This window comes from Oncorhynchus clarkii, unplaced genomic scaffold (genome assembly GCF_045791955.1).
Source record: "Oncorhynchus clarkii lewisi isolate Uvic-CL-2024 unplaced genomic scaffold, UVic_Ocla_1.0 unplaced_contig_306_pilon_pilon, whole genome shotgun sequence".
NCBI lineage: Eukaryota > Metazoa > Chordata > Actinopteri > Salmoniformes > Salmonidae > Oncorhynchus > Oncorhynchus clarkii.
The window spans coordinates 5,814-28,126 of NW_027258192.1; the positions used below are offsets into that span (position 1 = coordinate 5,814).

Genomic DNA, 22,313 nt, shown 5'->3' on the forward strand with positions numbered 1-22,313 from the left:
CCAGCGGTTTAGACATTAATGGCTGTGTGTTGAGTTATTTTGAGGGGACAGCAAATTTACACTGTTATACAAGCTGTACACTCACTACTTTACATTGTAGCAAAGTGTCATTTCTTCAGTGTTGTCACATGAAAAGATATACTCAAATATTTACAGAAATGTGAGGGGTGTACTTACTCTTGTGACATACATACATAACATAAGTTTGGGGTCACTTAGAAATGATTGTTTTTGAAAGAAAAAGCTAATTTAGTCCATTAAGGGGATAGCCCCGTTTTTCCAATTTTCACCTAAAATGACAAACCAAAATCTATCTGCCTGTAGCTCAGGACCTGAAGCAAGGATATGCATATTCTTGATACCATTTGAAAAGAAACACTTTGAGGTTTGTGGAAATGTGAATTGAATGTAGGAGAGTATAATAGATCTGGTAGCAGAAAAGAAAAAAACAACTGTTTGTATTGTTTTGTACCACCATCTTTGAAATGCAACAGAAAGGACCCAAATCTAGTCACGACTCTGGTTGTAATTTAGATGTGTCCACAAGAGGGCAGCAGTGTATGTGCAAAGTTTCAGACTGATAACTGGAACTCTAATAAGCAAGTTGCATGAAATGTACTATGAAGTCACCCAGGTGTCCTTCACGATTTGCCCAAATGTACCCAAGTGGCCTCCAAGTGGTCGAATTGGTAAATTGATACATTTTCAAGAATATAAAACTATAGAAAACATTCAAAAATGCTATGCCCATAAAAAATACAAGTTTACACACACCCAGGAATGTCAAAACATTTTGGATCATTTGCTTCCCTACATAAAATGTGCTAACAGGAGACCAGACAAGAATGCTGATCCAATGTCTCCAAACACAGAGGTGTTCTCTACCTCCCTCCCTACCTACCTCCTTTTCTCCCTCCTTCCAGAATGAGAGGTAAAATGTTATCACCTGTAGTATCTCAGGGGGCTGTTCTCCATGCCTTCTTTCATCCAGGACGTCCTCAGCAGGAGCGGACCCTGTCCCATTTTCCAGAGTGGAGAACCGACGCATCCCGATTGGTGCTCTTCATAGCGCTGGTTCTACGGCCCGTCTCATCGAATGGCTGCAAGGAGAGATGGGGAACACCTCATAAATATTACCAGAATGAACTTAGGTTGAATCCAAAATGGCACCCTATTCCACAATATAAAGATAAGAGTACCATTACAGACAGTCTTTCCTCACCCCCAGCCAGCCCCTCTCCAAACACATAGGTGAAATATTTAAGATAATGACCAAGTTAGCAGCCAACACTAATCTAATTTCATAAGGTACACAAACAAAGTTTTAAAAAATGTAATTAAAATAACAAAATGTACACATTATTTACAATGACTGTACTTACAACACGCCCTAAACACAAGATTGTGCTGCTGGTCCCAAGTCTTTTTCTGCTGTAAAGCACTTACCATCCTCTACTTGTAGGCTGGCTGGGTATTCACACCTCTTGATGGCCGGGCGGGGGTTTGTTGTGGAGCCAGAGAGAGCAGCAGTCACTCTAAGTGGGGGATGGAGGACTTGAATGTGGTCTCTTTGTAGTCAGTCTTTATCACTAAAGCAAAATCTGTAAGAACTCAAGTTTATTACTTATTATATTGAACCTTTATTTTAGCAATACATCAAATATACAACAACATCTATAAACATATATTATATTGAGTGGAGAACACTGTGGTGAAGGTTGTGTACCAATTTATTTACTTTTAAAATGAACCTTTATTTAAATTAGGCAAGTCAGTACAAATAATTATTTACAATGACGCCTACCCCGGCCAAACCCGGACGACGCTGGGACAATTGTTCGCCGCCCTATGGGACTCCCAATCACGGCCGGATGTGATGCAGCCTGGAATCGAACCAGGTACTGCAGTGTGTTAGACCACTGCGCCAGTCGGGTGCCCAACGTGTATTGTATGTTGACTTTGACATTTAAAAAAAATATATTTTACCTGTATTTAACTAGGCAAGTCAGTTAAGAACAAATTCTTATTTTCAATGACGGCCTAGGAACAGTGGGTTAACTGCCTGTTCAGGGGCAGAACGACAGATTTGTAACCTTTCGGTTACTAGTCCAACGCCCTAACCACTAGGCTACCCTGCCGCCCCACATGTTGTGGCTTTAGGATTTACAATATAAAATAATATAAATAGAAAGACTTGTATTTCACTTACCAGTCTAATATAATGTCAGCATCCTCTCCTTTAGCTGTTGTTACATTAGACTGGTAATAAAAGATAATATAGACAACACCTAAAGGAGAGGATGATGACGTTACATTAGACTGGTAATAAAAGGTAAGACGTCATCATCCTCTCTTTTAGCTGTTGTCTATATTACCTTTTATTACCAGTCTAATGTAACGTCAGCATCCTCTCTTTTAGCCGTTGTCTATATTATATTTTATTACCAGTCTAATGTAACGTCATCATCCTCTCCTTTAGCTGTTGTCTATTACCTTTTTCTGCAACAATATCGTCCAAAATCTGTATACTTGGACTTTGATTTAGCTTTTCCAGTATTAGTAGCCATATTGTAAGTTCAACATTTGCAAAACACCGTTTTCATAACTCAGATCTGCGTAACGCGACAGAAATTGTCCGACAGATACAGGGTTTCCTCATACTACCGTAAAGCCCAGCTCATTGGCTATCAAGCCCGATTGGTGCTCATTTGACAACGTTAAAGTCAATTAAGTGAAACGACAGATTTTTTATGGAATGTCTTCATAGGCCTACAGATGCCCATTATTTTTTTTATTTCACCTTTATTTAACCAGGTAGGCAAGTTGAGAACAAGTTCTCATTTACAATTGCGACCTGGCCAAGATAAAGCAAAGCAGTTCGACACATACAACGACACAGAGTTACACATGGAGTAAAACAAACATGCAGTCAATAATACAGTAGAAACAAGTCTATATACGATGTGAGCAAATGAGGTGAGATAAGGGAGGTAAAGGCAAAAAAAAGGCCATGGTGGCAAAGTAAATACAATATAGCAAGTAAAACACTGGAATGGTAGATTTGCAGTGGAAGAATGTGCAAAGTAGAAATAAAAATAATGGGCTGCAAAGGAGCAAAATAAATAAATAAAATAAATACAGTAGGGAAAGAGGTAGTTGTTGGGCTAAATTATAGGTGGGCTATGTACAGGTGCAGTAATCTGTGAGCTGCTCTGACAGTTGGTGCTTAAATCTAGTGAGGGAGATAAGTGTTTCCAGTTTCAGAGATTTTTGTAGTTCGTTCCAGTCATTGGCAGCAGAGAACTGGAAGGAGAGGCGGCCAAAGAAAGAATTGGTTTTGTGGGTGACCAGAGAGATATACCTGCTGGAGCGCGTGCTACAGGTGGGTGATGCTATGGTGACCAGTGAGCTGAGATAAGGGGGGACTTTACCTAGCAGGGTCTTGTAGATGACATGGAGCCAGTGGGTTTGGCGACGAGTATGAAGCGAGGGCCAGCCAACGAAAGCGTACAGGTCGCAATGGTGGGTAGTATATGGGGCTTTGGTGACAAAACAGATTGCACTGTGATAGACTGCATCCAATTTGTTGAGTAGGGTATTTGAGGCTATTTTGTAAATGACATCGCCGAAGTCGAGGATTGGTAGGATGGTCAGTTTTACAAGGGTATGTTTGGCAGCGTGAGTGAAGGATGCTTTGTTGCGAAACAGGAAGCCAATTCTAGATTGGAGATGTTTGATGTGGGTCTGGAAGGAGAGTTTACAGTCTAACCAGACACCTAGGTATTTGTAGTTGTCCACGTATTCTAAGTCAGAGCCATCCGGAGTAGTGATGTTGGACAGGCGGGCAGGTGCAGGCAGCGATCGGTTGAAGAGCATGCATTTAGTTTTACTTGTATTTAAGAGCAATTGGAGGCCACGGAAGGAGAGTTGTATGGCATTGAAGCTTGCCTGGACGGTTGTTAACACAGTGTCCAAAGAAGGGCCAGAAGTATACAGAATGGTGTCGTCTGCGTAGATGTGGATCAGAGACTCACCAGCAGCAAGATTATCAGCAACCATCACTCCTGTGTTCCAGCGGCACGTTGTTAGCTACTCCAGGTTTATAATTTTAAAAGACAAATTGATCATTAGAAAACCATTTTGCAATTATGTTAACACAGCTGAAAACTGTTGTTCTGATTAAAGAAGCAATAAAATTGTCCTTCAGACTAGTTGAGTATCTGGAGCATCAGCATTTGTGGGTTCGATTACAGGCTCAAAATGCCTAGAAAAAAATAACTTTCTTCTGAAACATGTCACTATTCTTGTTCTGAGAAATGAAGGCTATTCCATGTGAGAAATTACCAAGAAACTGAAGATCTCGTACAACGATCTCGTACTACTCCCTTCACAGAACAGTGCAAACTGGCTCTAACCAGAAAAGAAAGATGAGTGGGAGGCCCCGGTGCACAACTGAGCAAGAGGACACGTACATTAGTGTCTAGTTTGAGAAACATACGCCTCACAAGTCCTCAACTGGCAGCTTCATTAAATAGTACCTGCAAAACACCAGTCTCAACGTCAACAGTGAAGAGGCGACTCTGGTATGATGGCCTTCTAGGCAGAGTTGCAAAGAAAAAGCCATATCTCAGACTGGCCAATAAAGGATTAAGATGTGCAAAAGAACACAGACACTGGACAGAGGAACTCTGCCTAGAAGGCCAGCATCCCGGAGTCGCCTCTTCACTGTTTAGACTCATGTTTTGCGGGTACTATTTAATGAAGCTGCCAGTTGAGGACGTGAGGCGTCTGTTGACCTGGGCTCAAACAAGGTTCAGAATGTCCGCTGACTACCCTTCTATATAGCAAACCCTTAAGTTTATCCATTTTCATCTCACATGATTTTACATACATTTTTCAATGTTTATCATTTCAATAGCTCCTTGGTAATGTGACCTACTGGCCTCAAACTACTTTCAGAATGTCCGCTGACTGGTCGAGACGGGCACCGCGAGGCATCCAGTGCGTTAACGCGACTGATCCCGGAGAAGCTGGCTGGAGCCCCAGGGAGAGTTCTCTTTTCTTTGTGAAGGCCTAGAGGCCAGGAGTCAGAGGTCACCAGGTCAATGGGGGGCCTGTCTGGAGGTCAGGAAGGCCCCAAGGAGAAGGCCCGAGTGAATTGGTGTGTGAGTGACACTGTCCTTCAGGGGGGCAGAGCAGGCAAATTAATGTAACATTGTGTGAGATGAAAATGGACAAACAAAAGGATGTGTAATGTGTAGGCCCACTGAGTGGACATTCTGAAACTTGTTTGAAGTCAGTAGGTCACATGACCATGGAGCTATTGAAATTCAAATGTAAAAAAATTCTGTACTTTGTTTACGCTGACTAACTAATTCAACTATAGGAATACAAAATGCAGCTCACATTTCCACGTTTATTAGCTTTGAAAAGCAAATAAATGTCCAAATTGTGAAAATAAAACCTGTGCAATGTTGTGCGCAATTATTCCAACTTCATGACACTTATTTGTAGTCTGTGGCAAGTGGTTTGAAAGCTCGAATATCCAACCTGAAACTGGCTTTACCCCGGTCTCCTTAAGTAGGGTTTTCAGCTGTTACATTTGCCCATATTTGGCTCTGTGTAAACTACAATTCCGACGCTGTGTTTTAACGTTGAGAAATCTAAATAATCATCGCTTTCAAAACATATGCTGGTATGGTAATCTGAGCTGGTAGAGAGCATCCTCACGTTCAATATGACAGTCTGGTATGGTAATCTGAGCTGGTAGAGAGCATCCTAACGTTCAATATGACAGTCTGGTATGGTAATCTGAGCTGGTAGAGAGCATCCTAACGTTCAATATGACAGTCTGGTATGGTAATCTGAGCTGGTAGAGAGCATCCTAACGTTCAATATGACAGTCTGGTATGGTAATCTGAGCTGGTAGAGAGCATCCTAACGTTCAATATGACAGTCTGGTATGGTAATCTGAGCTGGTAGAGAGCATCCTAACGTTCAATATGACAGTCTGGTATGGTAATCTGAGCTGGTAGAGAGCATCCTAACGTTCAATATGACAGTCTGGTATGGTAATCTGAGCTGGTAGAGAGCATCCTAACGTTCAATATGACAGTCTGGTATGGTAATCTGAGCTGGTAGAGCGCACCCTAACGTTCAATATGACAGTCTGGTATGGTAATCTGAGCTGGTAGAGAGCACCCTAACGTTCAATATGACAGTCTGGTATGGTAATCTGAGCTGGTAGAGAGCATCCTAACGTTCAATATGACAGTCTGGTATGGTAATCTGAGCTGGTAGAGAGCATCCTAACGTTCAATATGACAGTCTGGTATGGTAATCTGAGCTGGTAGAGAGCATCCTAACGTTCAATATGACAGTCTGGTATGGTAATCTGAGCTGGTAGAGAGCATCCTAACGTTCAATATGACAGTCTGGTATGGTAATCTGAGCTGGTAGAGAGCATCCTAACGTTCAATATGACAGTCTGGTATGGTAATCTGAGCTGGTAGAGAGCATCCTAACGTTCAATATGACAGTCTGGTATGGTAATCTGAGCTGGTAGAGAGCATCCTAACGTTCAATATGACAGTATGGTAATCTGAGCTGGTAGAGAGCATCCTAACGTTCAATATGACAGTCTGGTATGGTAATCTGAGCTGGTAGAGAGCATCCTAACGTTCAATATGACAGTCTGGTATGGTAATCTGAGCTGGTAGAGAGCATCCTAACGTTCAATATGACAGTCTGGTATGGTAATCTGAGCTGGTAGAGAGCATCCTAACGTTCAATATGACAGTATGGTAATCTGAGCTGGTAGAGAGCATCCTAACGTTCAATATGACAGTATGGTAATCTGAGCTGGTAGAGAGCATCCTAACGTTCAATATGACAGTCTGGTATGGTAATCTGAGCTGGTAGAGAGCATCCTAACGTTCAATATGACAGTCTGGTATGGTAATCTGAGCTGGTAGAGAGCATTCTAACGTTCAATATGACAGTCTGGTATGGTAATCTGAGCTGGTAGAGAGCATCCTAACGTTCAATATGACAGTCTGGTATGGTAATCTGAGCTGGTAGAGAGCATCCTAACGTTCAATATGACAGTCTGGTATGGTAATCTGAGCTGGTAGAGAGCATCTTAACGTTCAATATGACAGTCTGGTATGGTAATCTGAGCTGGTAGAGAGCATCCTAACGTTCAATATGACAGTCTGGTATGGTAATCTGAGCTGGTAGAGAGCATCCTAACGTTCAATATGACAGTCTGGTATGGTAATCTGAGCTGGTAGAGAGCATCCTAACGTTCAATATGACAGTCTGGTATGGTAATCTGAGCTGGTAGAGAGCATCCTAACGTTCAATATGACAGTCTGGTATGGTAATCTGAGCTGGTAGAGAGCATCCTAACATTCAATATGACAGTCTGGTATGGTAATCTGAGCTGGTAGAGAGCATCCTAACGTTCAATATGACAGTATGGTAATCTGAGCTGGTAGAGAGCATCCTAACGTTCAATATGACAGTCTGGTATGGTAATCTGAGCTGGTAGAGAGCATCCGAACGTTCAATATGACAGTCTGGTATGGTAATCTGAGCTGGTAGAGAGCATCCTCACGTTCAATATGACAGTCTGGTATGGTAATCTGAGCTGGTAGAGAGCATCCTAATGTTCAATATGACAGTCTGGTATGGTAATCTGAGCTGGTAGAGAGCATCCTAACGTTCAATATGACAGTCTGGTATGGTAATCTGAGCTGGTAGAGAGCATCCTAACGTTCAATATGACAGTCTGGTATGGTAATCTGAGCTGGTAGAGAGCATCCTAACGTTCAATATGACAGTCTGGTATGGTAATCTGAGCTGGTAGAGAGCATCCTCACGTTCAATATGACAGTCTGGTATGGTAATCTGAGCTGGTAGAGAGCATCCTAACGTTCAATATGACAGTCTGGTATGGTAATCTGAGCTGGTAGAGAGCATCCTAACGTTCAATATGACAGTCTGGTATGGTAATCTGAGCTGGTAGAGAGCATCCTAACGTTCAATATGACAGTATGGTAATCTGAGCTGGTAGAGAGCATCCTAACGTTCAATATGACAGTCTGGTATGGTAATCTGAGCTGGTAGAGAGCATCCTAACGTTCAATATGACAGTCTGGTATGGTAATCTGAGCTGGTAGAGAGCATCCTCACGTTCAATATGACAGTCTGGTATGGTAATCTGAGCTGGTAGAGAGCATCCTAACGTTCAATATGACAGTCTGGTATGGTAATCTGAGCTGGTAGAGAGCATCCTAACGTTCAATATGACAGTCTGGTATGGTAATCTGAGCTGGTAGAGAGCATCCTAACGTTCAATATGACAGTATGGTAATCTGAGCTGGTAGAGAGCATCCTAACGTTCAATATGACAGTCTGGTATGGTAATCTGAGCTGGTAGAGAGCATCCTAACGTTCAATATGACAGTCTGGTATGGTAATCTGAGCTGGTAGAGAGCATCCTAACGTTCAATATGACAGTCTGGTATGGTAATCTGAGCTGGTAGAGAGCATCCTAACGTTCAATATGACAGTCTGGTATGGTAATCTGAGCTGGTAGAGAGCATCCTAACGTTCAATATGACAGTCTGGTATGGTAATCTGAGCTGGTAGAGAGCATCCTAACGTTCAATATGACAGTCTGGTATGGTAATCTGAGCTGGTAGAGAGCATCCTAACGTTCAATATGACAGTCTGGTATGGTAATCTGAGCTGGTAGAGAGCATCCTAACGTTCAATATGACAGTCTGGTATGGTAATCTGAGCTGGTAGAGAGCATCCTAACGTTCAATATGACAGTCTGGTATGGTAATCTGAGCTGGTAGAGAGCATCCTAACGTTCAATATGACAGTCTGGTATGGTAATCTGAGCTGGTAGAGAGCATCCTAACGTTCAATATGACAGTCTGGTATGGTAATCTGAGCTGGTAGAGAGCATCCGAACGTTCAATATGACAGTCTGGTATGGTAATCTGAGCTGGTAGAGAGCATCCTAACGTTCAATATGACAGTCTGGTATGGTAATCTGAGCTGGTAGAGAGCATCCTAACGTTCAATATGACAGTCTGGTATGGTAATCTGAGCTGGTAGAGAGCATCCTAACGTTCAATATGACAGTCTGGTATGGTAATCTGAGCTGGTAGAGGGCATCCTAACGTTCAATATGACAGTCTGGTATGGTAATCTGAGCTGGTAGAGAGCATCCTAACGTTCAATATGACAGTCTGGTATGGTAATCTGAGCTGGTAGAGAGCATCCTAACGTTCAATATGACAGTCTGGTATGGTAATCTGAGCTGGTAGAGAGCATCCTAACGTTCAATATGACAGTCTGGTATGGTAATCTGAGCTGGTAGAGAGCATCCTAACGTTCAATATGACAGTCTGGTATGGTAATCTGAGCTGGTAGAGAGCATCCTAACGTTCAATATGACAGTCTGGTATGGTAATCTGAGCTGGTAGAGAGCATCCTAACGTTCAATATGACAGTCTGGTATGGTAATCTGAGCTGGTAGAGAGCATCCTAACGTTCAATATGACAGTCTGGTATGGTAATCTGAGCTGGTAGAGAGCATCCTAACGTTCAATATGACAGTCTGGTATGGTAATCTGAGCTGGTAGAGAGCATCCTAACGTTCAATATGACAGTCTGGTAATCTGAGCTGGTAGAGAGCATCCAAACGTTCAATATGACATTCTGGTATGGTAATCTGAGCTGGTAGAGAGCATCCAAACGTTCAATATGACATTCTGGTAAGGTAATCTGAGCTGGTAGAGAGCATCCTCACGTTCAATATGACAGTCTGGTATGGTAATCTGAGTGTGAGGCGCAAAAGCAAATTGACCAGAATAGTAAACACAGCCAGCAAAGCAATTGGTCGACCACAGGCACATTTGAGCAGTCTGTTCCACAATGCAACCAAAAAGGCGGCACTGGCTGTCGTTGGCGACCCCTCCCACCGTCTACACCCGCAGTTCGAGAGGTTTCCCTTCAGTCTGACGGTTAAGAACGCCCATCGCCAAGAAGAACGTGTTCAAACATTCATTCGTTCCTTGTGTAACCGATTTGAAATGGCTAGCTAGTTAGCGGGGTGCGCGCTAATAGCGTTTCAATTGGTGGCGTCACTCGCTCTGAGACCTTGAAGTAGTTGTTTCCCTTGCTCTGCAAGGGCCACTGCTTTTGTGGAGCAATGCTTCGTGGGAGGCAGTTGTAGGTGTGTGCAGAGGATCCCTGGTTCGAGCTCAGGTAGGGACGAGGAGAGGGACAGAAGCAATACACTTGTGCTGTTGGACTACTAAATGCAAAGTAAATTGTATCGGTATATTAACTTATCTATCTAGTGCAGTTGGAACAGTAGTCGTTGTGAGTGAATGTATGTCCTCTAAGTTGATAGTGTATGCAACATGATGGACTGACTGGTTTAAATATGATGTATGTGATTATTTTAATGAAGGTGATTTCAAAGAAAAATTGGACAATAAAGTTATTCTATTCTAATAGTGTTTTGCTCCACCACGAGCCACCAGAACAGCTTCAATGCGCTATGGCATAGATTCAACAAGTGTCTGGAACTTCACATGTTTTTTGGGGGGCCCCATACTGCTAAGCAAGGATGAGGAAGTGATTCGCTGGTTGGGGTAAGGTTCTCAAAAACATGTAAAATCACAAAAAGTGTTTGAACCCTTACATAAAAAAATAGTGAAATAGGACACTTCTCCTTTAATGGGAGAAGGTTTCACATGTCTTTTATAATGTTTTATTTAACCAGGCAAGTCAGTTAAGAACAAATTCTTATTTTCAATGACGGCCTAGGAACAGTGGGTTAACTGCCTGTTCAGGGGCAGAACGACAGATTTGTACCATGTCAGCTCGGGGGTTTGAACTTGCAACCTTCCGGTTACTAGTCCAACATTCCACTAAGCTGCCAATCAGAGATTGTTTGAGCTACTACATTCAAAATGTGATAGGAACAACTGTCTGCGACAAATTAGTATTGGTATTATATCTCTAAATCAAACAGGCAAGGTGTGACTGAGTTGTTGTAAAACAGGAAACTTCTCCTTTAACTTAGAACTACCCCTCCCAGATTCGGGAGAATTGTCATCAACTGACACTAATTAGCATAACGCAACTGACCAAAAATGCTACTAGAAAATATTCAGAAAATCACAAGTAAAATATAGTGAAACACATCTTAGCCTTTTGTTAAATCACCCTGTCATCTCAGATTTTGAAATTATGCTTTACAGCAAAAGCTAGACAAGCATTTGTGTAAGTTTATCGATAGCCTAGCATAGCATTATGTCCAGCTAGCAGCAGGCAACTTGGTCACGAAAATCAGAAAAGCAATCAAATTAAATCGTTTACCTTTGATGAACTTCGGATGTTTTCACTCACGAGACTCCCAGTTAGACAGCAAATGTTAATTTTGTCCCATAAAGATTATTTTTATAGCCGAAATACCTCATTTTGTTCTTCACGTTTGGTTGAGAAATCCACCGGAAACTGCGGTCACGACAACGCCGAAAAATATCCCAAATTAGACCCATAATATCGACAGAAACATGGCAAACGTTTTTATAATCAATCCTCAAGGTGTTTTTCAAATATATATTCGATAATATATCAACCGGGGAAGTTGGCTTCCCAGTAGGAGCGAGAGGCACAATGGCCGCCTTTGTCTATTACGCACAATTCACTCTGAGAGCCACCAGCTAGCTGACCGCTGGCGCAATGTTGTCGTTCACGCTCATTTTTCAAAATAAAAAGCCTGAAACTATGTCTTGTGACACTAGACACATTAGGGAAGCCATAGAAAAAGGAATCTGTCTGATATCCCATTCACTGCTCAATAGGGACGATAGGAACGCAGAAGTTTCTAAATAAGAGTCCCTTCCTGAGTGGATTTTTCTCAGGCTGTCGCCTGCAATATCAGTTCTGTTATACTCACAGACAATATTTTTACAGTTTTGGAAATGCATATTCTAGCATCTTGTCCTGACAAAATAGCTTGTTTACTTTGGGAACGTTATTTTTCCAAAAATGAAAATAGTGCCCCCTAGTTTTTTGGGGTATCCGTACTTTACTATTGATATTTTCTGGCAACTTTTACTCCATTACATTCCTAAAGAATATATGTACTTTTTACTCCTATACATTTTCCCTGACACCCAAAAGCACTGGTTACATTACAAATGGTCAGGCAGGACAGCAATGTGGCCCAATTAACACGTTGTCATTTCTACTGCCTCTGAACTGGCGGGCTCACTAAACACAAATACTACATTTGTAAATTATGCCTGAGTGTTGGAAGGTGCCCCTGAAAACCGTAAATAAAAATACATTAAATAAAAATAAAAAACTGGAAAATCATGCCGTCTGGTTTGCTTAAAGATGCGCTATGCAAACAAATCCTCAATTTCCTGGTTGCAAAATGTTCCGTTTGTGGCAAAACAAGCAATCATTGTGTAGAGAATCATTGTACCATCTAAACCGCTGTGAAATATATTTTCCATAACCAACTGGGGTATCTGGAGTGATCAGAGAGTAGACTAAAGAAGTGAAGTAGACAAATTGCCAGTGAAGAAGTTCTATGAAATTAGTCTGTGTAGTTACTAGGCTTGGGCGTAATTCCGTATATACCAGAATACTTGGGAAAAAGCCATAGGATGGTTTTTCAATACCGTTGAAACTATTTTCTTCGAAGTAAAATATTTGTAGCTACTTTTTAAGTAAATGCCTGCAGTTAACTTGTGCAATACGTTAGGAGATAAAGAACAGCGTTCTTATTTGCCTCTGTCACATTATTATGTAGTTTACGGTAGTCCCCCAGTCACGTGGTGTTTGATGACAACGAGAAGAGACCTGAGTGTTCCCGCAAGATGGCGGTCAGTCAGTGTAGATACGTTATTTTTTTAAACTGAAGGAATTATTGGATTTCCTCTCCCAAACCCCGACCAGTCATAAAACAACATTGATTAAAACGTTGCTCGGAACGACACAATTTCATGTGTACAACATCTAAAGACCCGCATCACTATCATGGGAGCTTTGCCGTTTCTAAAAGGACGTATTTCGGGGGTTTTGGAGACTTCATTTTTTTCCCACCCCCATACTGCTAAACAAGGATGAGGGCGCGATTTGCTTGTTGTGGTAAGGTTCTCAAAAGTATGTGAAATCACAAAAATACTGTCTGGACCCTTCTATAAAAAAATGGATTTACATAAACATTTGTGATTTAGTGTAGAGTATATAGGGGATGGTTGCATTTTTTGTCAACATCTCAGATTATTTTGAGCTCGTACATTCAAAATGTGAATAGGAACATCTGTCTGTTACAAAGTAGTGTTGGTTTTATCTCTCTAAATCAAACAGACAAGGTGTGACTGTCTCAAACACAAGGAGTGATATGTTCCAAATTCCCCCACCTTCCGGGTCAGTTGTAACAGGCATTGGAGTGAAATGTTCCAAATTCCCCCACCTCCCGGGTCAGTTGTAACAGGCATTGGAGTGACATGTAACAGTTTGACATAATGCTAAAATCATAACATGCAACAAGATATCGAAAGCCTTTATTGGGAACATGAGAACAACATGTTTAACATTTTGTGTAGCAGAAATAATAATCAAAATTCAAATCAGAATGTTTCCTATTTTGACACTTAACTGGCCCTTCTCAACTAAACAACATCTGACAATTTAACATCTGAATCTAACTGAATGTGTGTGGTGTGAGTGAATTTGAGAGAGAGCAGGGGTGTGTGTGTGTGTGAGTGAATGTTGGATATGTTAACTCAGAGTCACAGTTTAGACAGTGGTACGGTAGTCCCGGGGTACAGGCTTGGTGGGCCCATCAGTTTAGACAGTGGTACGGAAGTCCCGGGGTACAGGCTTGGTGGGCCCATCAGTTTAGACAGTGGTACGGTAGTCCCGGGGTACAGGCTTGGTGGGCCCATCAGTTTAGACAGTGGTACGGTAGTCCCGGGGTACAGGCTTGGTGGGCCCATCAGTTTAGACAGTGGTACGGTAGTCCCGGGGTACAGGCTTGGTGGGCCCATCAGTTTAGACAGTGGTACGGTAGTCCCGGGGTACAGGCTTGGTGGGCCCATCAGTTTAGACAGTGGTACGGTAGTCCCGGGGTACAGGCTTGGTGGGCCCATCAGTTTAGACAGTGGTACGGTAGTCCCGGGGTACAGGCTTGGTGGGCCCATCAGTTTAGACAGTGGTACGGTAGTCCCGGGGTACAGGCTTGGTGGGCCCATCAGTTTAGACAGTGGTACGGTAGTCCCGGGGTACAGGCTTGGTGGGCCCATCAGTTTAGACAGTGGTACGGTAGTCCCGGGGTACAGGCTTGGTGGGCCCATCAGTTTAGACAGTGGTACGGTAGTCCCGGGGTACAGGCTTGGTGGGCCCATCAGTTTAGACAGTGGTACGGTAGTCCCGGGGTACAGGCTTGGTGGGCCCATCAGTTTAGACAGTGGTACGGTAGTCCCGGGGTACAGGCTTGGTGGGCCCATCAGTTTAGACAGTGGTACGGTAGTCCCGGGGTACAGGCTTGGTGGGCCCATCAGTTTAGACAGTGGTACGGTATTCCCGGGGTACAGGCTTGGTGGGCCCATCATTTGTATTCCCAGCACTGCACCCAGACCTCATTAGGCTTGTTATAACTAACCCTGATGCTTGCAGCCATTAGTTAGCTTCAACTTTAGCTACATGTGTAAACTTTAGCATTGCTAACTTGCATTAAATCTATATTTATTTATTTAACTATGCAAAGAAGAACAAATTATTTTCAATGACGTCATCGTAAGAGTGGGTTAACTGCATTGTTCAATGGCAGAACGAGATTTTTACCTTGTCAGCTCAGGGATTAGATCTTGCAACCTTTCGGTTACTAGTCCAATGCTCTAACCACTAGGCTACTTGCCGCCCCATATCTACACAAACTGGTTATGAACCTGAAATACGTTTGGTTAGTCTAACTACAAAGCAGGTGATGCCGTCACAAAAATTTGGCCCCAAATATGTCTTTCTTACTTCAAACTCAGATTTTGTTTTTCAATAAGGGTCTTGCTTCTTCACATGAGGGTTGAGGACCAAACTGAGCATGTGCACAGTGAGTCACATGATTTTAGCTTGTTCCTGCTTGACGATATTAAGTGTCACAGTTATCCTGTGTTACAACCATCCCGGTCTCCCCTAAAATAGGAAACTTCTCCTTTTAACTAAACTCAGCAAAAAAAAAGAAAGTCCACTCACTGTCAACTGCATTTATTTTCAGCAAACTTAAAGTGTAAATAATTGTATGAACATAAGATTCAACCTGAACAAAGGGGGTCAAAATCAAAAGTAACAGTCAGTCTCTGGTGTGGCCACCAGCTGCATTAAGTACTGCAGTGCATATCCTCCTCATGGACTGCACCAGATTTGCCAGTTCTTGCTGTGAGATACCCCACTCTTCCGCCAAGGCACCTGCAAGTTCCCGAACATTTCTGGGGGGAATGGCCCTAGCCTTCACCCTCCGATGAGGGATGAGGATGTCTTCCCTGTAACGCACAGCGTTGAGATTGACTGCAATGACAACGAGCTCAGTCCGATGATGCTGTGACACACCACCCCAAACCATGATGGACCCACCACCTCAAAATCGATCCCGCTCCAGAGTACAGGCCTCGGTGTAACGCTCATTCTTTCGACCATAAACGCGAATCCGACCATCACCCCTGGTGAGACAAAACCGCGACTCGTCAATGAAGAGCACTTTTTGCCGGTCCTGTCTGGTCCAGCGACAGTGGATTTGTGCCCATTGGCAATGTTGTTGCCGGTGATGTCTGGTGAGGACCTGCCTTACAACAGGCCTACAAGCCCTCAGTCCAGCCTCTCTCAGCCTATTGCGGACAGTCTGAGCACTGATGGAGGGATTGTGCTTTCCTGGTGTAACTCGGCAGTTGTTGGTGCCATCCTCTACCTGTCCCGCAGGTGTGATGTTGGGATGTACCGATCCTGTGCAGGTGTTGTTACACGTGGTCTGCCACTGCAAGGACGATTAACTGTCGGTTCTGTCTTCCTGTAGCGCCGTCTTAGGCATCTCACAGTACGGACATTGCAATTTATTGCCTTGGCCACATCTGCAGTCCTCATGCCTCCTTGCAGCATGCCTAAGGCACATTCATGCAGATGAGCAGGGACCTTGGGCATCTTTCCTTTGGTGTTTTTCAGTCAGTGGAAAGGCCTCTTTAGTGTCTTAAGTTTTCATAACTGTAACCTTAATTGCCTACCGTCTGTAAGCTGTTAGTGTCTTAATGACTGTTCCACAGGTGCATGTTCAGTAATTGTTTATTGTTCATTGGACAAGCATGGGAAACAGTATTTAAACCCTTTACAATGAACATCTGTGAAGTTATTTGGATTTTTACGAATTACCTTTGAAAGACAGAGTCCTTTTTTTTGTTGTTGCTGAGTTTAGTTTACTATTGATATTTCCTGGCAACTTTTACTCCCCTACATTCCTAAAGAACATATGTACTTTTTACTCCCATACATTTTCACTGACTCCCAAAAGTTCTTGTTACATTTCGAATGCTCAGACAGGAGAGTAATATGGTCCAATTCACTCGTTGTCATCCTTGCTGCCTCTGATCTGTCAGACTCACTAAACGCAAATATTGCGTTTGTAAATGATGCCTGAGTGTTGGAGTGTGCCCCTGGCCGTCTATAAATACATCAAAACAGTCTGGTTTGCTTAAAGATGCATTATGCAGAAATTCCTCTTCCAGTTCCTGGTTGCATGAATTTGAATAATACGGATAATTTCAGTTTGTGACAAAAGAATCATTGGAGAATCATTGTACCATCTAAACCGCTGTGAGAACGTTTCCATGACCACAAATATTGTACAGTGCATTCGGAAAGTGTTCAGACCCCTTCACTTTTTCCACATTTTATTACGTTTCAGCCTTATTCTAAAATGGATTAAATTGTTTTTTCCCCCTCATAAATCTACACACAATACCCCATAATGACATCACAATACCCCATAATGACAAAGTAAAAACTGAAATACCACATTTACATAAGTATTCAGACCCTTTACTCAGTACTTTGTTGAAGCACCTTTGGCACCGATTACAGCCTTGATTCTTCTTGGGTATGACGCTACAAGCTTGACACACCTGTATTTGGGGAGTTTCTCCCATCGCCACAGAGGAACTCTGGAGCTCTGTCAGATTGAATACTTATGTAAAATGTTAGTTTGTTTTTAATACATTTGCAAAAATGTCTAAACCTGTTTTCGCTTTTTTAATATTGGGTATTGTGTGTAGATTGATGAGTAAAACATTTTAATGTCATCCATTTTAGAATGAGGCTGTAACGTAACAATGTGGAAAAAGTCAAGGGGTCTGAATACTTTCCGAATGCGCTGTAGTTATCCTCTACTCAGGTGTACAAAAGTAAAAGACGACAACTAAACTTAGGAAGGGGAAGCATAGAAATATCACACACAGAACAGATCTACCGCTTCTTAGACTTGCTTTCAATGAGACTGACAGATCGATAACTCACATTTCTATGTGCATTTGGTCGGGTTGCCTAAAAAGTTACATATTGTAGCTTTAATAAAATTAATTAGATGTACTTTTACTCAAATATAACAATTTAGTACTTTTTTCCACCACTAACCATTGGTTGTGAGTGAAATAATACAGTGAAGACAAGGTTATTCAGGAAAATAGTACATAGTGCTGCCTGAAACATACTGTGATCTTGTACTAAATGGTTTGAGTGATTTATATTAATTTAGAAAATCTATAGGTTACATGCACTTACGTTGTGTAATTTAAAGTATGTGAGTCTAATCTGAATTCATGTTTTGTTTTCAATGTTTAGCTACCTGATCTGTTGAAATGCGATAATTGAACAAGAACAATTTAATATATATTTAGAGAATAAAGAAAGTGCCAGAACTGTCAAGAAAATAACTTTCGTGTCCGTTTCTCTTTATTACTACTGGCCGACTCAGATTAAGTCTGAGGCCGTTAACATCAACAGTGAGGACAAACCCAACCTGCCTCTCTCCTTCCACACTGAGTCCAAACCTACAGTCACTGGGTCCTGATTGTGACAGTGGAGCCCAGTTTTCTCTGCAGGATCCAGAGATGGCATCAGTGAAGCCGGAAGACTGCAGTCAAACACTGGAGCTGAATGTCAACATTAAAGATGAAGAAGAGGAGGAGAAGATTGGGACATCTGTTAATCATGGTAACAGCAGGTTCTATCTATCTATAAGTCATCTTCATAAATTAGACCTCCATAAGTTATGACCCGGTCTATTGATAGGTTGAAGTCTGTAACTCTGACATCACACATCCCTGAACAACTCAAGACTTCACAACAAAGCTTGTTGTTCATTCCAACTTCTCCACTGTGTATGAAAAGTTACTGTAGAACTGTTTCATGATGAACTGTTTAAATAAGAAAGTCATGTTATTTCATGCCACTGAGTCTTGTATGGTTTGACACCAGTATTGTCAGCATTTAGAAAAAATGCAATTCCAATTAATTGAACACTGAAATGACAGTTATCGTCAATCCTTTGAAAAAAAGAGAAACATTTCGAATTGGAATTTGGTTTGCATTCTGAATTAACTCGAATAGAAATGGAATTGACCCCAACCCTGGTGGTTGCTAACTTGTGATAGTGAGTGGAGGATGATATGAAATGAGTCTGTGTAGTTACTAACCCTTGTGATAGTGAGTGGAGGATGATATGAAATGAGTCTGTAGTTTCTAACCCTTGTGATAGTGAGTGGAGGATGATATGAAATGAGTCTGTGTCGTTACTAACCCTTGTGATAGTGAGTGGAGGATGATATGAAATGAGTCTGTGTCGTTACTAACCCTTGTGATAGTGAGTGGAGGATGATATGAAATGAGTCTGTGTAGTTACTAACCCTTGTGATAGTGAGTGGAGGATGATATGAAATGAGTCTGTGTCGTTACTAACCCTTGTGATAGTGAGTGGAGGATGATATGAAATGAGTCTGTGTAGTTACTAACCCTTGTGATAGTGAGTGGAGGATGATATGAAATGAGTCTGTGTAGTTACTAACCCTTGTGATAGTGAGTGGAGGATGATATGAAATGAGTCTGTGTAGTTACTAACCCTTGTGATAGTGAGTGGAGGATGATATGGCTCCTAATTTTCACTCCTTTTACCCCTTTTTGCCTTCAACTCTTATCCACTTTTAGAATTAGTTTTATTCATTTTTTTGTATGGTACAGCCTACTGATATGAAGTCATATGTATATCTCTTCAACTGACTGGTTCTTCTGATGTTGTTCACACAGGAGACCATGTTGAGACATTCTCTACATCCAGAGAGCATCAGCAGGAAGATCACAGAGCTAAGAGGTCTCACCACTGCCCACATTGTGAGGAGATTTTCCCAATTCTATCAAAGCTAGAAATGCACCTAAAAATACACACAGGAGAGAGTCTGTATTCCTGTTCCGACTGTGGAAAAAGCTTCAAAACATCAAGGTCTCTGACAGTTCATCAGAGAACACACACAGGAAAGACGCCTTACTCCTGCTCGGAATGTGGAAAAAGTTTCTCTCAACAGAGCAATTTAAAAACACACCAACGTATACATAAAGGAGAGAAGCCTTACTCCTGCTCTGACTGTGGGGTCAGTTTCTCAGGATTGGATACCTTAAAAACACACAAACGTATACATACAGGAGAAAAGCCATATTCCTGCTCTGACTGTGGGAAGACATTTTCTCAACTGGTCCATTTAAATGCACACCAACGTATACATACAGGAGAGAAGCCTTACTTCTGCTCTGACTGTGGAAAGAGTTTCTCTCAACAGAGCAGCTTAAAATCACACCAGCGTACACATACAGGAGAGAAGCCGTACTCCTGCTCTGACTGTGGGAAGTGCTTCACAACATCATCTGCAATAAACGTTCATCAGAGAACACACACAGGAGAGAAGCCTTACTTCTGCTCTGACTGTGGAAGGAGTTTTTCCCGATTGAATACCTTAAACTGTCACCAGCTAACACATACAGGACAGAAGCCTTACTTCTGCTCTGACTGTGGGAAGAATTTCTCTCTACAGAGCAGCTTAAAATCACACCAACCTATACATACAGGCGAGAAGCCTTACTCCTGCTCTGACTGTGGAAAGTGTTTCTCTCGACAGGGCAGCTTAAAATCACACCAACGGATACACACAATAGAGAAGCCTTTTTCAGAATAAAACCGTACATTTTGGGTGGATTGACAATGGACCCCTGCTTAAAGTATCCTCCTTTTTAAATGAAGTCTTACAGCTACAATGTCATCCTCCAGATAAGGCAGATCTAATATTACAGCAAATAATATGGCTCAGCTCCAATGTACTGATAGATCAAAAAAACTTTATGTAAAAAATGTGTATAATATCTATGAAGGACATACATTTTCAACCTTTTACAACATACCACATTTTCAGACAAGATAGAACGGCCAAAGAGGGCGGTGTTGCAATCTACTGCAAAGATAGCCTGCAGAGTTCTGTCCAACTATCCAGGTCTGTACCCAAACAATTTGAACTTCTACTTTTAAAAATCCACCTCCTCTAAAAACAAATCTCTCACCGTTGCTGCCTGCTACAGACTTAAAAAAATCATACAATGTGATTTTCTGGATTTTTGTTTTAGATTCCGTCTCACAGTTGAAGTGTACCTATGATAAAAATTACAGACCTCTACATGCTTTGTAAGTAGGAAACACTGCCGATTTTGCAGGTTATCAAGTACTTGTTCTCCCCACTGTATATCTCTCTGGTCACCCACAAAACCAATTCTTCCTTTGGCCGCCACTCCTTACAGTTCTCTGCTGCCAATGACTGGAACGAACTACAAAAATCTCTGAAACTGGAAACACTTATCTCCCTCACTAGCTTTAAGCACCAGCTGTCAGAGCAGCTCACATATTACTGCACCTGTACATAGCCCATGTATAATTTAGCCCAAACTACCTCTTTCCCTACTGTATTTATTTATTTAGCTCCTTTGCACCCCATTATTTCTCTCTACTTTGCACATTCTTCCACTGCAAATCTCCCATTCCAGTGTTTTACTTGCTATATTGTATTTACCTCCCTCATTTGCTCACATTGTATATAGACTTGTTTATATATATATATATATATATATATTTATTATTGACTGTATGTTTGTTTTACTCCATGTGTAACTAACTCTGTGTCGTTGTATGTGTCGAACTGCTTTGCTTTATCTTGGCCAGTTCGCAGTTGTAAATGAGAACTTGTTCTCAACTGGCCTACCTGGTTAAATAAAGGTGAAATAAAAAAGACTGCCTGATGCTTTCACATCAGCATGGACCAACATCCCTGTGGAACGTTTACAACATGCACAATCCATGTCCCGAAGAATTCAGGCTGTTCTGCAGGCAAAATTGGTGTAACTAATAAACTGTCCGGTGAGTGGTAAATGAGCAAGGCATACTGGGATAAAAGTTTTGGTTAACAGCATACATGACTGGTACCCCAGGCACAAAACCCTCGAATAGGCTCTCAATTTAGCATATTTAACAGGCTGCTGATGGGCCATCAACTGCGTCCCATTGTATTTACACTGGTTGGGCTGGTTAGGCCCACAGAACAATGACACTTGCCCCAATAGCCAATCCGCAAGCAGTTGTATGGACTTCACAAAGCTGTGGAAATATGTCCAGACAGTCACAATTGTTATTTATTCAAACTGATATATAGATATCAGTTAGACAAATTACAGTTGAACTCATATTGATTAACTAGATTTTCCATATCAGTGCCCATTATTAAAACAATGTAGTCTGATGGTTGACTGGATGGCACTGCTTCCCTCTGCAGTTTTCTGTGGGAATGAGCTGGTAGACACAACATGTATCAGATAGAGATGGTGTGATGATCAGTTTTCTGTGGGAATGAGTTAGTAGACACAACATGTATCAGATAGAGATGGTGTGATCAGTTTTCTGTGGGAATGAGTTCGTAGACACATGTATCAGATAGAGATGGTGTGATCAGTTTTCTGTGGGAATGAGTTCGTAGACACAACATGTATCAGATAGAGATGGTGTGATGATCAGTTTTCTGTGGGAATGAGTTTGTAGACACAACATGTATCAGATAGAGATGGTGTGATCAGTTTTCTGTGGGAATGAGTTCGTAGACACAACATGTATCAGATAGAGATGGTGTGATCAGTTTTCTGTG

At 41.8% G+C, this 22,313-nt stretch overlaps 1 protein-coding gene and 1 long non-coding RNA gene across 2 annotated transcripts; one reads left to right on the top strand and one right to left on the bottom strand.

Moving 5' to 3' along the window:
• Positions 1 to 791: 791 nt before the first annotated feature.
• On the bottom strand, positions 792 to 11,573 carry LOC139395944 (uncharacterized). Its single transcript, XR_011630654.1, has 3 exons — positions 11,410 to 11,573; positions 1,447 to 1,601; positions 792 to 1,100 (listed from the first exon to the last, which is right to left on the bottom strand). It is a non-coding gene; the product is annotated as an uncharacterized lncRNA (long non-coding RNA).
• Positions 11,574 to 18,073: 6,500 nt separating this feature from the next.
• LOC139395942 (zinc finger protein 879-like) lies at positions 18,074 to 22,006 on the top strand. Its single transcript, XM_071143251.1, has 2 exons — positions 18,074 to 18,300; positions 19,390 to 22,006. The coding sequence occupies exons 1-2, from the start codon at positions 18,198 to 18,200 to the stop codon at positions 20,307 to 20,309; spliced, it is 1,023 nt and encodes a 340-aa protein (XP_070999352.1). The 5' UTR covers positions 18,074 to 18,197; the 3' UTR covers positions 20,310 to 22,006.
• Positions 22,007 to 22,313: the final 307 nt, after the last annotated feature.